Source organism: Molossus molossus, unplaced genomic scaffold (genome assembly GCF_014108415.1).
Source record: "Molossus molossus isolate mMolMol1 unplaced genomic scaffold, mMolMol1.p scaffold_m16_p_13, whole genome shotgun sequence".
Taxonomy (NCBI): Eukaryota; Metazoa; Chordata; class Mammalia; order Chiroptera; family Molossidae; genus Molossus; species Molossus molossus.
The window spans coordinates 91,034,963-91,052,098 of NW_023425348.1; the positions used below are offsets into that span (position 1 = coordinate 91,034,963).

The 17,136-nt window shown below is 51.5% G+C and overlaps 3 protein-coding genes and 2 non-coding genes across 6 annotated transcripts; 3 read left to right on the forward strand and 2 right to left on the reverse strand.

Annotated features, from left to right (window-relative positions):
* Positions 1-1,292: 1,292 nt before the first annotated feature.
* On the reverse strand, positions 1,293-2,792 carry FAU (FAU ubiquitin like and ribosomal protein S30 fusion). 2 transcript variants are annotated; one of them, XM_036258866.1, is made up of 5 exons: positions 2,686-2,792; positions 2,356-2,438; positions 2,117-2,261; positions 1,623-1,678; positions 1,293-1,465 (listed from the first exon to the last, which is right to left on the reverse strand). In XM_036258866.1, the coding sequence occupies exons 2-5, from the start codon at positions 2,428-2,430 to the stop codon at positions 1,340-1,342; spliced, it is 402 nt and encodes a 133-aa protein (XP_036114759.1). In that variant the 5' UTR covers positions 2,431-2,438; positions 2,686-2,792; the 3' UTR covers positions 1,293-1,339. The 2 variants fall into 2 exon arrangements, with proteins under 2 accessions (XP_036114759.1, XP_036114760.1); XM_036258867.1 differs by having other exon boundaries at positions 2,356-2,474; positions 2,686-2,788.
* Positions 2,793-2,939: 147 nt separating this feature from the next.
* MRPL49 (mitochondrial ribosomal protein L49) lies at positions 2,940-6,261 on the forward strand. The gene is made up of 4 exons (XM_036258721.1): positions 2,940-3,029; positions 4,064-4,226; positions 5,006-5,130; positions 5,244-6,261. Exons 1-4 carry the CDS (start codon positions 2,952-2,954, stop codon positions 5,388-5,390), a joined length of 513 nt encoding a protein of 170 aa, XP_036114614.1. The 5' UTR covers positions 2,940-2,951; the 3' UTR covers positions 5,391-6,261.
* Positions 6,262-6,965: 704 nt separating this feature from the next.
* On the reverse strand, positions 6,966-13,325 carry SYVN1 (synoviolin 1). The gene is made up of 15 exons (XM_036258722.1): positions 12,864-13,325; positions 12,512-12,604; positions 12,269-12,421; positions 12,085-12,133; positions 11,559-11,662; positions 10,784-10,910; positions 10,582-10,681; positions 10,425-10,490; positions 10,207-10,323; positions 9,947-10,110; positions 9,561-9,689; positions 9,311-9,466; positions 9,037-9,223; positions 7,893-8,038; positions 6,966-7,818 (listed from the first exon to the last, which is right to left on the reverse strand). Exons 1-15 carry the CDS (start codon positions 13,050-13,052, stop codon positions 7,712-7,714), a joined length of 1,887 nt encoding a protein of 628 aa, XP_036114615.1. The 5' UTR covers positions 13,053-13,325; the 3' UTR covers positions 6,966-7,711.
* A 2,238-nt stretch (positions 13,326-15,563) lies between these two features.
* On the forward strand, positions 15,564-15,727 carry LOC118629117. The gene has a single exon (XR_004959365.1). It is a non-coding gene; the product is annotated as a U1 spliceosomal RNA (small nuclear RNA).
* A 509-nt stretch (positions 15,728-16,236) lies between these two features.
* LOC118629121 lies at positions 16,237-16,340 on the forward strand. Its single transcript, XR_004959369.1, has one exon. It is a non-coding gene; the product is annotated as a U6 spliceosomal RNA (small nuclear RNA).
* The last annotated feature ends 796 nt before the right edge of the window (positions 16,341-17,136 follow it).

The following is a 17,136-nucleotide window of genomic DNA, read 5'->3' on the forward strand; positions in this document are numbered from 1 at the left end:
CCAGTTAAAAAAATATCTTAGCTGAATGAAGGTGTGGGCATGCATGTGTTACAAACTTGAATCAGTCTGAGAACTCAACTTTCAACTTTTGGGAACAGTGAAACAATCAACAGATCAGCCATACAATCAGAAGTACAAACAAGACCACCCCAGTGCCAATGTAATCAGGCAACACTTTCCAAATTCCTGCTCTGGACTCTCACTAAAGCCACAGTCAGTCCCAAATTCAGGGAAAGGACAGATTGGCATTCCCTGACATTTCTTCTACTGGAACTCCTCCCTTCCTTCCAAATGCTGCCTCTATAAAACTCCAACCACAATGATTACTATCTACTGTTTAAAAGAACAGTAGCCCAGCTGGTGTGGCTCAATGGTTGAGCATCGACCCATGCACTAAGAGGTCGCTGGTTCAATTCCCAGTCAGGGCACATGCCCAGGTTGTGGGCCCAATCCCCAATTGGAAGCATTCAGGAAGCGGCCCATCAATGTTCTCTCATCGATGTTTCTATCCCCCTCTCTCTCCCTTCCACTATCTCTAACATCAACAAAGAAAAAAATAAATAAAAGAACAGTAACAGTCCTGGCCGATTTTGCTCAGTGGTTAGAGCGTCGGCCCGTGGACCAGAGTCCCAGGTTCGGTTCCTGCTAAGGGCGTGTACCTCAGTTGCAGTTTGTCCCCAGCCCCAGTTGGCATCAGGTGGGTGGCAACCAGTCGATGTACCTCTCTCGCGTTGAGATGTTTCTTTCTCAAGATAAATGCAAAAAAAATGTCCTCAGGTGAGGATAAAAAAAATAAAAGAACAAAACAAAAACAAAAAAGAGAGAAGGATTTGGGTGTATTATCAAGTTATTTGAAATCAGAAATTTCTCCAACTCTCTGGGGCTCTTCTACTCTAGCCCCCAAAGCAGCCCCTCCCCCACCCCTGCTGTGGGTTCCCTTCATTTCCTGTGTCAGCACCTGGCCTATCCCAATTGTATCATGTGCTAGACTAGAGTGGGAAGTATGTCAAATCAATAAATGAATAAATTCAATAAATGACTTTAACCAGAAAAAAAAAAAAAATTTCTCCAACCCTACATTTGAAAGAAGGATCAACACCTGTTGTTACTGGTTTTCATGGAAAATCTTTTTTTTAGTTTACCACCCCCCCCACTTCCCAACCAGCCAAGGACCTCTGCCTCTTCCTTACTTGACACTGCCAAGAAACCAAAATGAGACTATTATAGTGGACATACCACCACCCCTAGATGCTGTATCTCTCCGACGCCCTGCAAATGAAAACGAAATAAGATGACTAGGCTAAGTGGCTTTATTAGAGAAAGCCAGATTACAACGGACTTAAGAGTTGGCATTGGGGCCCTTCTTCTTGCCAAAGGTGGGCACAACATTGACAAAACGCCGGTTGTACTGCATCCGTCGCTTGGCCCGACCAGTCTTCTTCTTCTTTTTCTCCTGTTTGGCCACCTGGGAAAAGGAAAGGCTGATGAGAGCCTGGTTGACCTCTTCCATCTTTCCCCAGGCTCATCTCAACAGAGAGAGAAGACAGGTCAAGAACCAAGGGTCTTGGCTTCTCTGTGATAGGAAAAAAAGTTTAAAGGACACCACTAATACTCTCACTTACCTTAGGGGTCTGACCTCTTACTTTCCCAGCACGGGCCAAGGAACCATGGACTTTACCTGTGGTGGGAAAGGAGGACAGCAAGGATTAGGAAAGCAAGGATTCTTTTTCCCTTAATTCAAGCCTTTACAGGCAAGCTGTGTCCAACAGGAAATGAAAACAAAATTTCAGAGATTTGACATCTGACCCAGAATGTTAGTCTGGTATGTTCCGAGTTTCACTGTAGTATTTTTCAAGCCTTGTACTTTAAACAAGAACTGAAGCGCACCTTGGGGATCTGGTCTAATCTTCTAATTTTAGTAAGAAAACTGGGAAACAGACAGGGTATAGTAAGTGACTGGAATAGAACTATACTCTGGCGCAGTCTTCCAGGGATCTCTGAAGAGTTAGAATTCTGAGGTAAACAGAAAGAACCACCATGAATTGAGGACACTGATCGCTATACCCATTAGGAGCTTCCAAACAGTTCAAAGGACAGACGGTCCTCCCCAGCTCACCTCCAAGCATACGGCCGGCTACTTCCAGAGTGGTCAGAGCCTCCACCCCACACTGGCCCAGGGTAGCCTCATCCTCTAGGGGCGTGCCTGCCAGGAGCACGACTTGATCTTCTGGAGCGATGCCCTCCAGCGAAGCTACATGAGCCTACAGGCAAAAATGAGGCTCATTAGCGTTCCCACAGGAAGCGAGATTAAAGAACACAACAGGATGGTGCCTGGGGAGCACCACGCAGCCTTACCTTGAGCTGGGCGACAGTCTCCTGGCCGGTCACCTCGAGGGTGTGTAGCTCCTGGGCGCGGACAAAAAGCTGCATGTCGGCGACTGAGGAAAAGGAGTGCTTGTAAGAGAAGAAATATCCTGGGAGAAAGGGAATCGGGGAATCGGCGGCAGGCCGGGGACGATCGCGGGTCTCACGTGGTAAGACCGGGCCTGCCTGCTAAGGAGGTCGGGTGGGGACAAGAACCCCGCCCACAGAGCAGCCCCTCTTCCTCTACCTTTCCCGTGCCCTCGGACCTCGCAGCCAACCTGCTATGAAGCCCTCCGGAGTCAACCGTGCATCCAACCCTACCTGAACTGCGGCCTCTGCCGCTACCGCGAAGATGGAGTCGAGAAAGAGGAAGGAACAAGAGCGCACACGTCCTAATCGCCTGCTGCGTCTCACGTCACTGCTGAGCGACGACGCTAGCCTCTGCTATTTGTACCGCCCACGGTCGCCTTAACCCCGCCCATTACGCTACGCGTAGGCGTTCTTTTGGCCCCGAGAGGCGTGCGCAGGAAGCAGCGTGAGTAGGCGGGTTGCGCGCGCAGAAGAGTGAAGTTACCGGGGAGCCCAAGATGGCCGCGGCCGTGTTCCGAGCTTCGCTGCGGGGCTGGAAAATCGGCGTTCAGCCGGGCTGCGCGCTACGGCGGCTGGTGAGAGCACAGAGATTGGAGCGAGGGGCAGAGGGCTGGGTGTGAGGCTCACTGTCATTCCTTGTAACCTTGAAAATCGTGTTCCTACTTGGGGCTTTAGTTTTCTCATCTGATCAGGGAGACCTTTTTTATAGTTGAGATACAAGGTTGAAAAGGAAGGTGAAGGGACCTGGTGCCCGTTTCGGGGTGTGAGAGTTGGAACTTGATTGGAGGGCAACCCCGGTTAGTCAGAACTGGGAGGGGCTGTACATCGACTATCGCTGTCTAATTTTTTGAAGGGGAAACTGGTCCACAGGGACCACAGGTCGGTCCTATCATTGGCAACATTTCTGGGAACCCAGAACTCATGACGTACAGGCCACTTCATCCTGCTTCCCTGTGCTCATTGTAACCCCGGGGCCTATCAGGACCCCATGGTATCTGTTGGGAGAAGTGTCCAAAAAGGATCTTAAGGCTGGAGGTTGGGAGGACAGACTGCAGTGTGACCTTAGGTAGACTGCTTAATGCCTTAATCTTCCTTGGATTAAAAAAGGGGGTAATTCAATAGGTAACTTGTCACTTTATAAGAATTAAGTGAAAACAATACGTGAAAAGCACTTAGTACAGTGTCAGATGGTGTGTGTATGATACTGAAACCTTCCAGGTAAGGGAGGATCACGACAGGATGAATGTGAATGGAAAACTATCATGGTTGCTGAAAGTACCTAACCCAGAACTAGAACATTTCAGTAGAACATTTAAAAGAAAGTTTTAAATACTGAAATATGCCATATTGGTCAGACTTCCAGTTAATTGGCTTTTTAGAAGTGTACACACACTCATCATTTGAGTCCCAAGAGAGACTAGGAGGGGCAGACCCTTCAGAAGGCACCCTGACAAACTGAAGCTTGATACTTTCCTGTTTCCAGCCATTTATGCCATTCTCTCCACCTATAATGTTAATTTTCTCTTCTGCTAAAGTTCTGTCTATCCTGTGTTGTGTGGGTGGTGAGTGGGCTGATGGAGAGATGGTTGCTTTTTTGTTTTTGCCTCAGAGCCAGAGCCAGAGCCAGACCCAGGGACCTCCCAATTACCCCAACTTCGTGGAGTCTGTGGATGAATACCAGTTTGTGGAGCGCCTGTTACCCCCCACCACCATCCCAAAGCCCCCAAAGCATGAACATTATCCTACTCCTAGTGGCTGGCAGCCCCCTAGAGGTGAGCTGGATGGTGGGGATGGCTTAGAGGCTGCAAGGAGGTACTCCTTCTTAGTGGTTGGCCTGCTCAGGCTGAGACTCTGAACTCAGTGGGTTCAGGACTTGTGTTGAGCTCTCACAGGACTAGCATCTGTCTCATATTCAAGAAGCCCTGTTTTACAAGGAACCATCCATCTACACTATTGGGATAAGGTCTTCCCATGCAGGAAAAGTGAAGCATAGAGAGAAGACCCAAGAGCTTGGACCCCTACCCCCAAGAGGCCATGTACCATAACTGAGAACACAGCTTGGGAGTTGAGCAGTTCTGGGTCTAAATTTGGCTCTACTATTTATTGCCAGTGTGATCTTGAGTTAGTCAGCTTCTCCCAACCTCAGTTTCAGCAAAATGGAGATAATCTGCTTGGCACATAAAGCACTTAGTGCAGAGTCCAGCATGTGATAGGTGTTCAATGCTTGGAAATCCTCATCCTTTGTGCCAGAGATTCATTTTAGTCTTCCTGACACAGAGAAGGGCAAGGATTGGCCCCATAGGAGGACCCAAAGATCCACGGAGACATAATTTTTCCTTAAGCACCTTTTGGTGCCAGGCCCTGTGCTGGGTGTTGAGGTACTAGTGTCCTGGCTCTAAACTTAGGGAAAGAGCAGGTCTCCTGACCTGAAGTCTGGAGGTGGCTTTGCTGTAGGGTACTGATCCTCTGCAGACTCTGAGGGGAAAGGCCTTGGCTGAGGTGGGATGAAACCTGGGAAGATTTGGCTTATTTCCATCCTTCCCTGTCCCAGATCCTCCACCCAACCTGCCTTACTATGTGCGGCGTTCTCGGATGCACAACATCCCTGTCTATAAGGATATCACACATGGCAACCGCCAGATGACTGTGATCCGCAAGGTGGAGGGAGACATTTGGGTAAGTGTGTGGGTGGGTCAGGGTCTAATTGTGATCTTTTTAGACCTGATGGGATGGGAATCCGCTAGAGGTGATGGTCTCCTGACCAGGCCTGATTTGTCATTTTCCTCCAGGCCCTGCAGAAGGATGTGGAAGATTTTCTGAGCCCCCTGCTGGGGAAGACACCTATCACCCAGGTCAATGAGGTGACAGGTACCCTGCGGGTCAAGGGCTACTTTGACCAGCAACTAAAAACCTGGCTCCTAGAGAAGGGCTTCTGAGGCCTAGCTGAGCAGCCTGCATGATGGTGTTCCCCACAGACTAGAATCCAGGGGATCTCAGGAGGGGGGAGATGGTGTTGGAGCAACTAGGATTGGGGTACAGAGACCAGGGCTAAGGGCTTGGGCAGGGTAGGGTGAGGGCTAAAGGGCTTTGGAGTAGGCCTAGCTTACATAAAGGGGGAAACGGGACCATCTGCACAGGTGCCAGCACTGGGGGAGTAACATCTTATATTGGAGACCCACTAGAAACAGCTGAGTTAGTGGTGGGGCATTAGTTGCTGTCCCGCCCCTGCCCCTGATTTTAGTTTGTTCCTGCTTTTTCTTCATTGGAGCTCCTTGAGTCAGTTATTCAAATTCTGGAGGTTGTTGACTACCCTTCTGGTGGAAGTGATACCCCAACCAAGTTTAGGGGAGGGTAGTACAGGATAGACCTATTGGGCATCTTCCGTCCTTGGCCCTCACACTCACTGCTGCAAATATTCCCAAGCCCTTGCTCGAGGCCAGACCTGGCTTGGTGGAGGCTACAGAGAATACAGATGCCTGACGTGGGTACTAGAAGTCTTCAGTTCCAAGTGCATTGCTGGACACAAGGGGACAGCATGTCCATGTCAGCCTGAGTTCATTCTTGTTACCCATGGTGAGGTAGAAGGCCCAATCACCTCTGCTCCATTCAGACTAGAATTGAGCCTGATTGTTTCCATCTCCACTCATCTAAGTGATTTGCTGTAGCCCGTCTACCCACAAGAGGGTGCTTGGGAGCTGCTACCAGCCCAGCACAGGGCCATGCTTTCCTGCTTGCTGACCTGGTATCAAGGCTGGACAGGGGTGTGTGCAGGTAAGAAGATGCTGGCCTGCTACCCCATTCCACCCCCAGCCAATGAATCTTCACACTTGTCCTGTCACAAGGGCTAAAAGCCTGAGTCTCCACCCCCACCCCAGCATCAGACTGGCTAAGACAGGCTTCAGAGCCTGGCTTCCTTACTTGGTCTCTGACCTAAGGCAGGGTACTTAACCTTTGGGACTTAAGTTTTTTCACATGTAATATGGGTATATTTTCCTGTTAGTTTAATAACAGCGCCCAAGAATAGTGCTGGCTTGCATAAATAAACTCAGTCCTAGAGATTCCAGGTCACTCTCAAGTCTACAGCCTGAGCAAGAAAAAGGAACCCGGCACACTGATCCTATGACACCAGCTCTACCAATTGTTAATGCAAGTTTTTATTTGGCTGTATATACAATTTAAGCTATTAAAATTTGTACAATATTTACAAATTAAATAATCATCTGAAACTCTCCAGCAACTCACGTAACACAAAACCAAGGGGGTGGGGGGTGGAGACAGGGACAGGCAGGCCTTGGCTCCTGTGTTCCCAACCTGGCCCAGAACCTTTTCTGAACTGGAAAGACCAGGAGCCTGACACTCTTGGCTCCTTTTTCCTGGGGTCAAGCATTCAAATTCAAAAACAAATTTAAGCCAAAGAAAATAGCAAGGAAGTAATTCCAATTCTTCTAAACTTAAAGAAAGTTCTGTAAGTTGAGAAGTGTGGCCTTCCGTAGATTCTGGGTCTTGCAGTGGTTCCGGAGCAGACACACAAGCCCTCGGCCTGGAGTGAGGCTGGGCAGTGGCTGCTGGGTGAGACCAGGGAGTCTCACTTTACAAGCTACAGGGAGAGAGGGGCCTTGGCAGGCAGTGTCCCTCAGTGCTGCCCTCCTGCTTCTCCGCCCCCAGGCACTCCTTTCCCTGAGTTGTGTGGTTGCCAGTAAGACATGGAAATGTCACAGGGCATAAGGGACACAGCCACCACCACAAAGGGCTTCCGGGGAGTTTAGGGTAAGAATAGGACATCGGTACCAGTCTTGGTTGGTAGGCCAGGGAGCAAGTTCATGGCCTGCCCCCAGCCCCTCAAGTCCACACTTTGGAATGGGAGCTAATACTGTTTGGTACTGCAGTGTGACTCCATACACACAAGTGGGGCTCAGAGGGGCTGCCCCTTCTCCCAGAAATGGGTGGGGGGACAGGGCTTCTCAGAGGCTGTGCTGTTCTGTCTTCATGGCCCCAGCAGAACACATGGCTGAAGGGTTGGAGAAGAAGGCTGGAACTGACTCAGGATCCCCATGGCTGCCCAGGACTGTAAGGGCTGGAGTCACCTGGGGCCTTAGGCCTGTTTCCACTTGGCCTAGAGGATGCCACCTCCTCTGTCTCAGCTGGGGGTTACTACTCCCTGGTACAGGTAGAGAGGGAGCTGGCACTTGGTGGCAGGACATGTTCCAGCAAGGTCTGCTCGAAGAGAGTGGGAGCAGGGGCCAGGACTGGGGCAATGTCAGTGGGCAACAGGGGACTCCAACTTTTGCAGGCGGCGGCGGCGGAGTTCTGCTGCATCAGGCCCCCCATCCTCAGGCAGCTCTTCGGTGCCCAATGGCTCTGGTGCTGGGGACAAAAGGTCAGAAGTGGAACACAGAGAAGTCCCCTGCCCTACCCCCCTGCAGGCTGACCACAGCTACCTGGAGGCTTTTCAGATTCAGGGGCTGGTGGGGAAGCTCCTGGAGATGGGGTGGCCTCAGGGCTGGGGATGCTGGTGGAGGAGGCAGCAGCAACTGTAGGGGCAGTCTCCTCAGGAGGGTTGACTGAGGTGGCAGGCCGGGGGGGCCTAGGAAGAGAAGGGACAAGAGGTGAGCCAACTTTGGCATCCTGGCATAACTGGGCGGATTCTCCTGTCTTTGGTGAGCCTCTGCAGCCCAGTGACCATCAGACATGAGTGAACATATGTAGGAACTCTTGCGATTCCATACCATAGACTGATTATGAACCACTTGTAGGCAGGGACTATAGGCCTGTTCACTGTTACACTGCAGAGCCTCCACCTTGGGGTGCCAGGCACCTTTTAAGGTACCTACTAAGACATCTGACTGAATAAAACAGAGCACTCAGGTCTCAGACTCAAGCTCCCCTCCATGCCCACGCTGTCATTGTTGGGGGGGGGGGAGACACTTTTTAAAAAAATCCTCATCGAGGATATTTTTCCATCTTTGTTCAGATAGAGTGGGAGGGGAAGAGAGAAAGAGAAACATCGACGTGAGAGGGACACATCGACTGGTTGCCTCCCGCACAACCCCAACCAGGGCCGGGATGAACCGAGGTACATGCCCTTGACGGGAATTGAACCCACGACTCATCAGTCTGTGGGCTGACGCTCTAACTGCTGAGCCAAACCGGCCAGAGCGGGTGCCAAGCACTTTGTACATGTGCCTGTGAATAGGAATGAGAACGTTTTCTACTTGAATAAGATAATGGTGGTCACAAAGCATGTGCATAATGGGACCAGAACCTGAATTTGGGCCAGGCTGGCTCCAAGTGACTATTTGCTGTCTCAGATCAGAGGCACTGAGTCCTAGTCACAGTGTCACCACATGTCAGCTAATAATCCTCACTCCTACGAGACCCAGACAGGCCTTCTGCAGTGGGAGGATAAAAAGGCACCAGGAACCCTGACTGGATGGGTGGTGAGTGGGCTGATGGAGAGGTATGTGGTCTGAATTGACAGGTATCACAGGATGGCACAAGATAAAAAGCCCAAGAACCACTGCTGGGATCCTTCTGGCAGTTCCATGCCCCTGCTGCCCACCCTGGTCCCCTGTGCAGACGTACCCCAAGGAGGCGAGCACAGTGAGGTACTGGTTGATCTGCAGCATGGCAGCATCCAGCAGCGTGTGGATGTTGCGCAGGCTCTGTAGCCGAGCCTCCAGGTGCTGCCGCTCATGGCCTTCCAGAGCCCGCAGCTCTTCTGGGGTCAGCCCAGCAAAGCCAGCTGGGGGCACAGGCATTGGGGGGAAGGCTAGAGAGAGGTAGAGGCTTAGGCTGGGTTGTCTGGGCCTGACACCCTTCCACCCCCCAGAATAACCCTGAGAGTGGCCCTGCTTACCAAAAGGTGGTGGCAGCGGCATGCCCATCCAGGGAGGGGGGAAAGGGAAGCCTGGGGCAGGGGCAGCCTCAGAGGTGGGGGCAGAGCCAGGTGCTGGGGCAGAGGCCGCAGAAGCAGCTGTGGTTGTGGCTGCTCCACTGGGCCGAGAAAGGGCTGCTAAAGAGCAAGAACAGGAAGTCTGTGAGTGTCGAGGGGCCTCTGCTTCCATTCCTCCCACCTCCCTGGTTGTCGCAGTACCCAAAAGGCTCACCTGCACTGGTGGATGGAGGGGCCGCAGCCTCTCCTGAGCTGGGGGGAGGTGGGACAGGTGGAAAGGGGCCCATGGGGGGCCACAGCGGGAACATGCCTGGAGGAAAGGGAGGCAGGAGGCCCTGGGGGACTGCAGAGAGGATAGGAGGTAGTGAGAAAAGGTCCAAATCACAGGCAAGGGGCTGACTGTTGGGCACTACGTCCTCTGCTCCCACAGGTCCTCTCTGAGCTCAGCACTGACTACATGTGACCATCTATGTCTCTTTCCTTGACCTCCCTACTCCACCCCACCCAGACAGCTTCTAGTGGGCAAGGGACTCTGATTTCCCATACCCAGCCCAGGGAAAGTGCTCAACAGTGTATTAGGACAAATGAGGGACAACTCACAGTTGGGGGGCTGGGGCAGGAGTGGTGGAGCGTGGGGGGCAGGTGGTGGCCCCTGATCCGCAGGTTCAGGGGGTGGTGGTGACTGGGTTGGTAGTGATGCACGAAGGACATCCATACGGCAAGTAGGGCAGGTCTGCTGCCGCTGGAACCAGGAGCGCAGGCAGCTGAGGGTCAGGGCCAGGCAATGGTCAGCAGGTCCCTAGGGACCTCTCTCCCAGAGCCTGTCCCCTGATGTGCAGGTTTCCCAGGGCCCCTCCCACCTGGTATGGAAAATGTGGTTGCAGGGCAGTCTCTTGGCACCAGTCACCATCTCTTCTCGACAGATGATGCATACATTGTCCATTGCCTGGAGTTCCTCTGGGGTGGCATCTGGGTACCTGGTTAGAACAGGCCAAGGACATATCAAGACCAGAGCTGGAGGCTGGAGGATCGCAGCTAGGGCAGAGCTTAGGAGAGCATCTAGTACAGGCCCACTCACAGTGTGTTCATGTTACGGATAGCTCGGCGAGACATGATGGCATCTGTCACAGCTTTCTTGAACTGCCTGAAAGGACAGTTTCAGTGTGAGTTGGGGGAGAGGGGAGGGATCAAATAGGTGTCAGGGGTATGGCAGGGCATGGCTCAGCTGGACTCACCTCATGGCCAGGTACATAGGCCGGATGGCAAACAGAGGGAATGTATGCACCTTGATCATGATGGTCATGAAAGCCATGTAAAGCAGAACCTTGATGAAGCCTGGTGGGGGGGAAAGGGTATGCAGAGAGCAGCAGGTCACAGAGCCTGGGAGGTAGAGCCAAGGACATTAGTCCAGGTCAGGGGAGGCCCAGGCTCTTTCACCTGTAAACAGCTCTGTGTAGAGCATGTACACGGCCTTATTGTCCCACGGGTTTTCACTCTGGAGGTCCACGGAGTGCAGCACGTACTTGATGAAGATGGTGAGCACCATAGTCATCAGGATGGCATACTGGAGGGAGGAGGCATAAGCATGCAGCCCGTCCTTGCTCTAGCCACATTCCTACCCCAGGCCTCTGAACAGCAGGGTGCAACAGTACAAGCACAGGCTTGGACACAGCCAGGGTCTTCCTAGCCTCTCCACGCACTAGCTGGTGTGACTTATGGCATCCCATTAGACCTCTCTGAACTAGTTTGCTTGTCTGTAAAATGACAGAACTGTTCCTTTATAACAATGTTGCTTTGCTGAGTAAAAGAGATGCAGGTCAAGTGCTCAGCACAGGGCCTGACATACAATAAGCACTCAACAAAGCAAGCTGTTGTCAATGAACACATTCTTCCTCTGCCAGGGACACACCTCCCCAGTTGTCCATCAAGCTAATTCCTTCTGTTCATCAACAGCAGCTTCTCTGGCATCAATTTCCAGGAAGCCTTCCCTGAGCACCAGGTCAGGACTCCTCCTTCACAGGCGCCTTTCTGTGCCTTCCCCACTCTCCTAGGAGTGGGTGTGTAGAGGGCTGGGACTGAGTGATGGTTCTCCTTGGTGGGCCGCATGGCACTGGCCATAGAGCAGGAGCTCAGTAAAGGATTTGTTGGGTTATTCAAGGCACATGCAGTGCCACCTCAGGCTTGTCCTCCCAACCTCCCAAGCCAGTTTTACCTCAAAGCCAAACACCAGCTGCACCGAGGCCCCTCGGGTCAGGATGCTGTGATAGGCATGGCTGACGAAGAGGAAGTCCAGGATACCCAGGAGGAACATAAGGGCTGTGGGGACCCCCCAAATGGGGGGTTGGAGGGGTCAGCCCAGGGCCTGGCAGCCACTTCCTGCTCTAAGCTCCCACCCTCAAGCCCACCATGGTCCCAGCCTCTAGTCAGGTGGGCACACACCACTGGACCCGGCCCCCTGGGAACTCCAATTCTGCCTAGTGGGGCACTGGGGCAGCCCAAGCTCCAGGTGAGGAGGCAAAGAGCCAAGGGGCCAGGCAGTTGAGAAGCTCTGGAGTGGAACAGGACAGAGATGATGCAAATTAATTTCCTAAATTATCTTTCCTGTACAGCTGTGGCTGAGGGGGCAGCCTGTGCTCTAGAGTACAGGTCCATGGTTAGTGACTTTTCATGTTCCAATCCTCCATGGTGCCTCTTCTCCCTCCAGCTCCCTCCTCTTCCCTCGTATGGGTCTCACTCACAGACAATGCGGCAGTGAAAGAGCCAGGAGATATTGGGGCTGCGTTCCATCTGAGTCAGAGCAGAGAGAGGTCCTGTCAAGAAGGCTGGGGCTCACCCCGCGTCCCCAACCCAGCCCTCACTCCACAAGCCTGCCCACTGCCCCCATTCTGGCTTCTGTCTGCTCCAGAGACCCCCCCCACTCACAAAATCCACACGGTCCTCAGCCAGCCAATGAAAACACTTGAGGAAGAGAAGGAGAGTGAAGAGCGCAACAAAACGGGGGCTGAAGTCATCCCGAAAGACAGTGAAGGCCAGACAAGTCTCAGTGACTGCATACCAGGAACGTTCCAGAAGGTGCTGGGGATTGGGCAAGGCATGATGTGGAACTCAAGACATTCTTCTTGCCTAGCTCCCTGGCCCTCACCTTTGGGGCCACAAACACCTTACCTCCATCTCTGCTGCCCTCAGCTGTCCAAAGAACACCTTGCCCATCACCTTGCCCAAAAGGAAGACAAGAACAAAGGCCTGGATGTACAGGACCTAGGAGTAAAGAGGGGCTGTGGTTTGAGGTCAGCTCTGGATTTGCTCTGCCTTGCGCTCATCATTCAGAAAACCCCCGCCCCCAACACACACACACACACACACACACACACACACACCCCATCACAATTTATTCAAAGTTAGGCAGCTGGTGGCTACTTCACTTCTCTTACTTACCTGATCTCTAGCCCCACCCCCGTCTCAAGCAACCTCCTCCTTCCCTCCCAGGAGTTCCTCTCTCCCTGAGCCCTCAACTCACTGCCATGCTCGGGCTGGATTTGGTCAAGTACACCACAGTGGGGTAGAACTGGTGCTTGAGGTAGTAGGCATGAGCCACCACTGCTCCGGTCAGCGCCAGGCTGGCCGCCATCATCACTGCGGTGCGGAACATTGCCCTGGCCTGGAAACCTGCATGGGGAAAGGAAAGACTCACTTGTGTGATGCCCATATGGTGCAAACCTAACTAGTGCTGGAAACGCCTAGTCAGTAAACAGAAGAAAGAAAAGCTCGCTTCACCCTTACAATCATCACACGTCAAGAATAGCATATGCTCCCCCATTTTACAAATAGAAAACTGAGACTCAAAGTGGTTAAGTGATCCCACTGACGCAGGCTCTGGAGCCTGGGTCAGTCTTGTTTCAAATCTAGGGCTCCTTCCTCTCTGCCTGCCAAGCCGCTGCCCCTAGGGAGGAATGAGTTAAGGCAGCAATGTTGGAGGGGGGAGAACTGCTACCACTGACCCTAAAGTTAAGATGACGCGTGGGATGCAAAAGTCATCTCCAGCAGCGGGAACGTGCGGCCTGGGCTGGGAGAAGCCAAGGCGCTGGGGGGCGCAGCCGGGCCGGTGACAGCTCTGCCAGGGTGGGCAGCTCCGACACGCGCCCCGCGGGAGCGGGCGGGGTCCGTCAGTCTGGAACCTTGGTGCTCCCCAACTCCCGGGGCAGTGTCAACTAGAGGCACCGGAGAAACGGCCGACCGACAGGATGCAGTGGCGGGACTGAGAGAGACCTGGGTCGCCCCGCGATCGCGCACCTGTAAGCGCCAGAAGCTGCGAGCGTCGCAGGCGGGGCCCAGGCTCAGAGAGAGCGGCCGCGCGGGCGCCTGTGGTCTACCGCCAGCTGACTGACCGAAAGCGAGCGGCGGGCCAGGGGCGCGCCGACCCCGGACACCTCGAGGGGAAGGTCCAGGTCCCAACTCCAACCACAACCCGGACCGGGTCCCGGCCCACTCACCAGGAGCCCAACGCCGCGAGCCCGCTCAAACCCCACGACTGCGGAGGCGTCCCGGTTAACAACACTCCTCCACCCCCTGCTAGCCGGAACTTCGAGGGTGAGACACCTCACTTCCGGAAGCGCGGGGCGCGGCGTGAGCCGTACCAAGTGCACCCTTCTCTTGTCCACATCGCGTGCCTTTCTTGGTGCTGGGAGCAGTTGTCCTATCACCATATCTGGGGTTCGTGCCCACGGTTCGAGCAAGCGATGCAATAGGTGGCCGGGGTCGGACAGGGCAACCCGGAGGATGGTTAGAGTCCCCCTATTTATTAGTCACAGATGGTATCGTCTCCTCCGCTGACTAGCCTCTTACCTAGCGGAGGACTCCGGCTCTCAAAGTGCCTGGAAGGTGGAGCATTATGTGGGCCGTACCACTGGACGTGGGGAGTAGGCAAGGGCTAGACATACAGGCCTAAGACAAAATGTTTTAGAAACTCATTACAGGGGGCTTCACAATAGCTTGGGAAATAAGATGCTTTCTTGGAAAACGAAATTCAGAAAAGAAAAAATTTGTCTCTTCCAAGATCACCCCAAATTGTGTGGGAATGAGTTGGGTCCCCGTGGCTGCTAGTGATTGGTCGAGCTATAGTTACGCGGACCAGTAAGAAAAATAAAGGAAATGTGCTGGCCTATAGGAAGAGAAAAGCAGGTGAGCGGTTGCTAGGGGCGGAAGGCAGCGTTGCCTAGGTCTAAGTTCCACCCCAGTGGGCGGAGAGTGGGAAGACGCTGTCCGTGGGCGGGTGGGTGATCAGAGTCTGCCTTGGGGGAACGTTAGCTGTGGTACGTATGGGAGGGGCAGTCAGATGTGCGGGAGAAGGCAGATCTTTAATGCCGGATAATCTTGGGATAGGAATGTTCTGTTCAAAAGGGTTGACTTCAGTGCTGCATTCCCGCAAGCCTCCCTGTAGCTTTACTGTCCTTGTTCTGTTCAGTTCTGGGCCATAGGCACAGCTCCCTCTCCTCTCGTGCAGCCTGGTATTTAAGTTTGTGCCAACTCAGTCTGTTCATTGGCAGACTGAAGCTAATGCACCCACTTTATGCCTTGCAATTTTGTCATCTCATTTATTATCCATCATTAAAGTTTATGAGTTAGGTGGTGCCATTCTCATTTCATACGTGAGATAATTGAGGTCCAGAGATTTAACAAGACCTGTCCTGGGATTAGCATTGAGTTCCATCCTGTTGGTTTTAGTTACCTTCACCACCACCTGTTAACTACCATTGAATGAGGTACTGATACATGTTACCTTAACCTAATCAGTTTAGCTTGTAACCTGTGACTGAGTTGACTCTCCATGAAGCCATCTATGACCTTCTAGCAACTATCAGAGTTAATAAACGAGTTCAGCAAGGTTGCAGGATAGAAAATTAATATGTAAAAATCAACTGTAGTCCTGGCCGGTTTGGCTCAGCGGTTAGAGCATCAGTGGCGGACCAAGGAGTCGCAGGTTCCATTCCGGTCAGGGGCACATGCCTCAGTTGTGGTTCGCCAGCCCTGGTCCAGGTCCTGCGGGCTGCAACCGGTCGATGTGTCTATTTCATGTCAATATTTCTCTTGCTCCCTACTCCCACTCTGTCTGAAAATAAACGGAAAAATATCCTCCGGTGAGGATTTAAAAAATAAATCAACTATATTTTTATACACTAATAATGAACAAACCAAAAATGAAATCAAGAAAACAATTCCAATACTTACCTGGCAGGAGAGATACCATGATCACGAAGGTGGTTTTCTCAGGGCAAGGCTTATCCATTGCACTCCGGATGTGCTGACCCCTGCGATTTCCCCAAATGTGGGAAACTGGACTGCATAATTTGTGGTAGTGGGGAACTGCGTTTGTGCTCTCCCCTGGTTAAAAAAAAAGAAAAAGAAAAAGAAAACAATTCCATTTATAATGCACACAAAAAATGCTTAAGAGTAAACTTAGCAAAATAAGTATAAGATTGGTACACTGAATATTACAAAACATCACTGAAAGAAATTAAAGATCTAAATAAATGGAAAGATGCATCATATGTATAGATTCAAAGACTTAATATTGTTCAATGGCAATACCCCCCAAATCTGATCTAAAATTTCAATAGTCCCTTGCCTGGCCAGTGTAGCTCAGTTGACTGAGCGTTGCCCCATACACCATGAGATCACCAGTTCAATTCCAGGTCAGGACACATGCCAGGAGTTGCAGGTTTGATCCCCAGTAGGGGGTGTGCAGGAGGCAGTCAGTCGATGTTTCTCCCTTCTACCCTCTCTCTCTAAAATCAATAAAAACATATTTAAAAAATAAAAATTCAATAGTCCCTATCAAAATCCCAGCTGTCTTTATTGCAAAAATTGACAAGGTGATCCTAAAATTATGTAGACTGCTCACTTCCACAGCACATATACTAAAATTGGAAGGATGCAGAGATTAGCATGGTCCCTGCTCAAGGATGACACGCAAATTTGTGAAACATTCCATACTTAAAAAATAAATAGCCCTGGCTGGTTTGGCTCAGCGGTTAGAGCGTCAGCCCAAGGTCCAGAGAGACCCAGGTTCGGTTCCCAATAAGGGCATGTACTTCAGTTGCAGTTTGTCCCCAGCCCCGGTTGGGGTCATGTGGGTGGCAACCAGTCAGTGTGTCTCTCTCACATCGATGTTTCTCTCTCTCCCTCTCACTCTATGCAAAAATATCCTCAGGTGAGGATTAAATAAATAAATAAATAAATAAAATAAATAAAATTCACATTGAAATGCATGAGATTCAGAATAGATAAAACAGTTTTTGAAAAAAATAAAGTTGGAGTACTCATACTTTCTGATTTTATTTTATTTTATCTTATTATTATTATTTTTGGTATGTGCCCCTAGCAGAAATCAAACCCGGGACTCTCTGGTCCACAGGCCGACGCTCCAACTGCTAAGCCAAACCGGCCAGGGCTATACTTTCTGATTTTAAAATTTACTACAGCCCTAGCCGGTTTGGCACAGCAGGTAGAACGTCGGCCTGCGGACCAGAGAGGCCCAGGTTCGGTTCCTGCTGGGGGCACGTACCTCGGTTGTGGTTTGTCCCTGTCTGGTTGGGGTCATGTGGGTGGCAACTGTTCCATGTGTCTCTCTCACGTCAGCGTTTCTCTCTCTCTCTCTCCTGCTCTATCTGAAAATAAAAATGTAAAAATGTCCTTGGGTGAGGATAGAAAAAAAAAAAAACTTAATACAAATCCACACTAATTAAGATAGACAAATAAATCAATTGAGTAGAATTAAAAGTCTAGAAATAAAC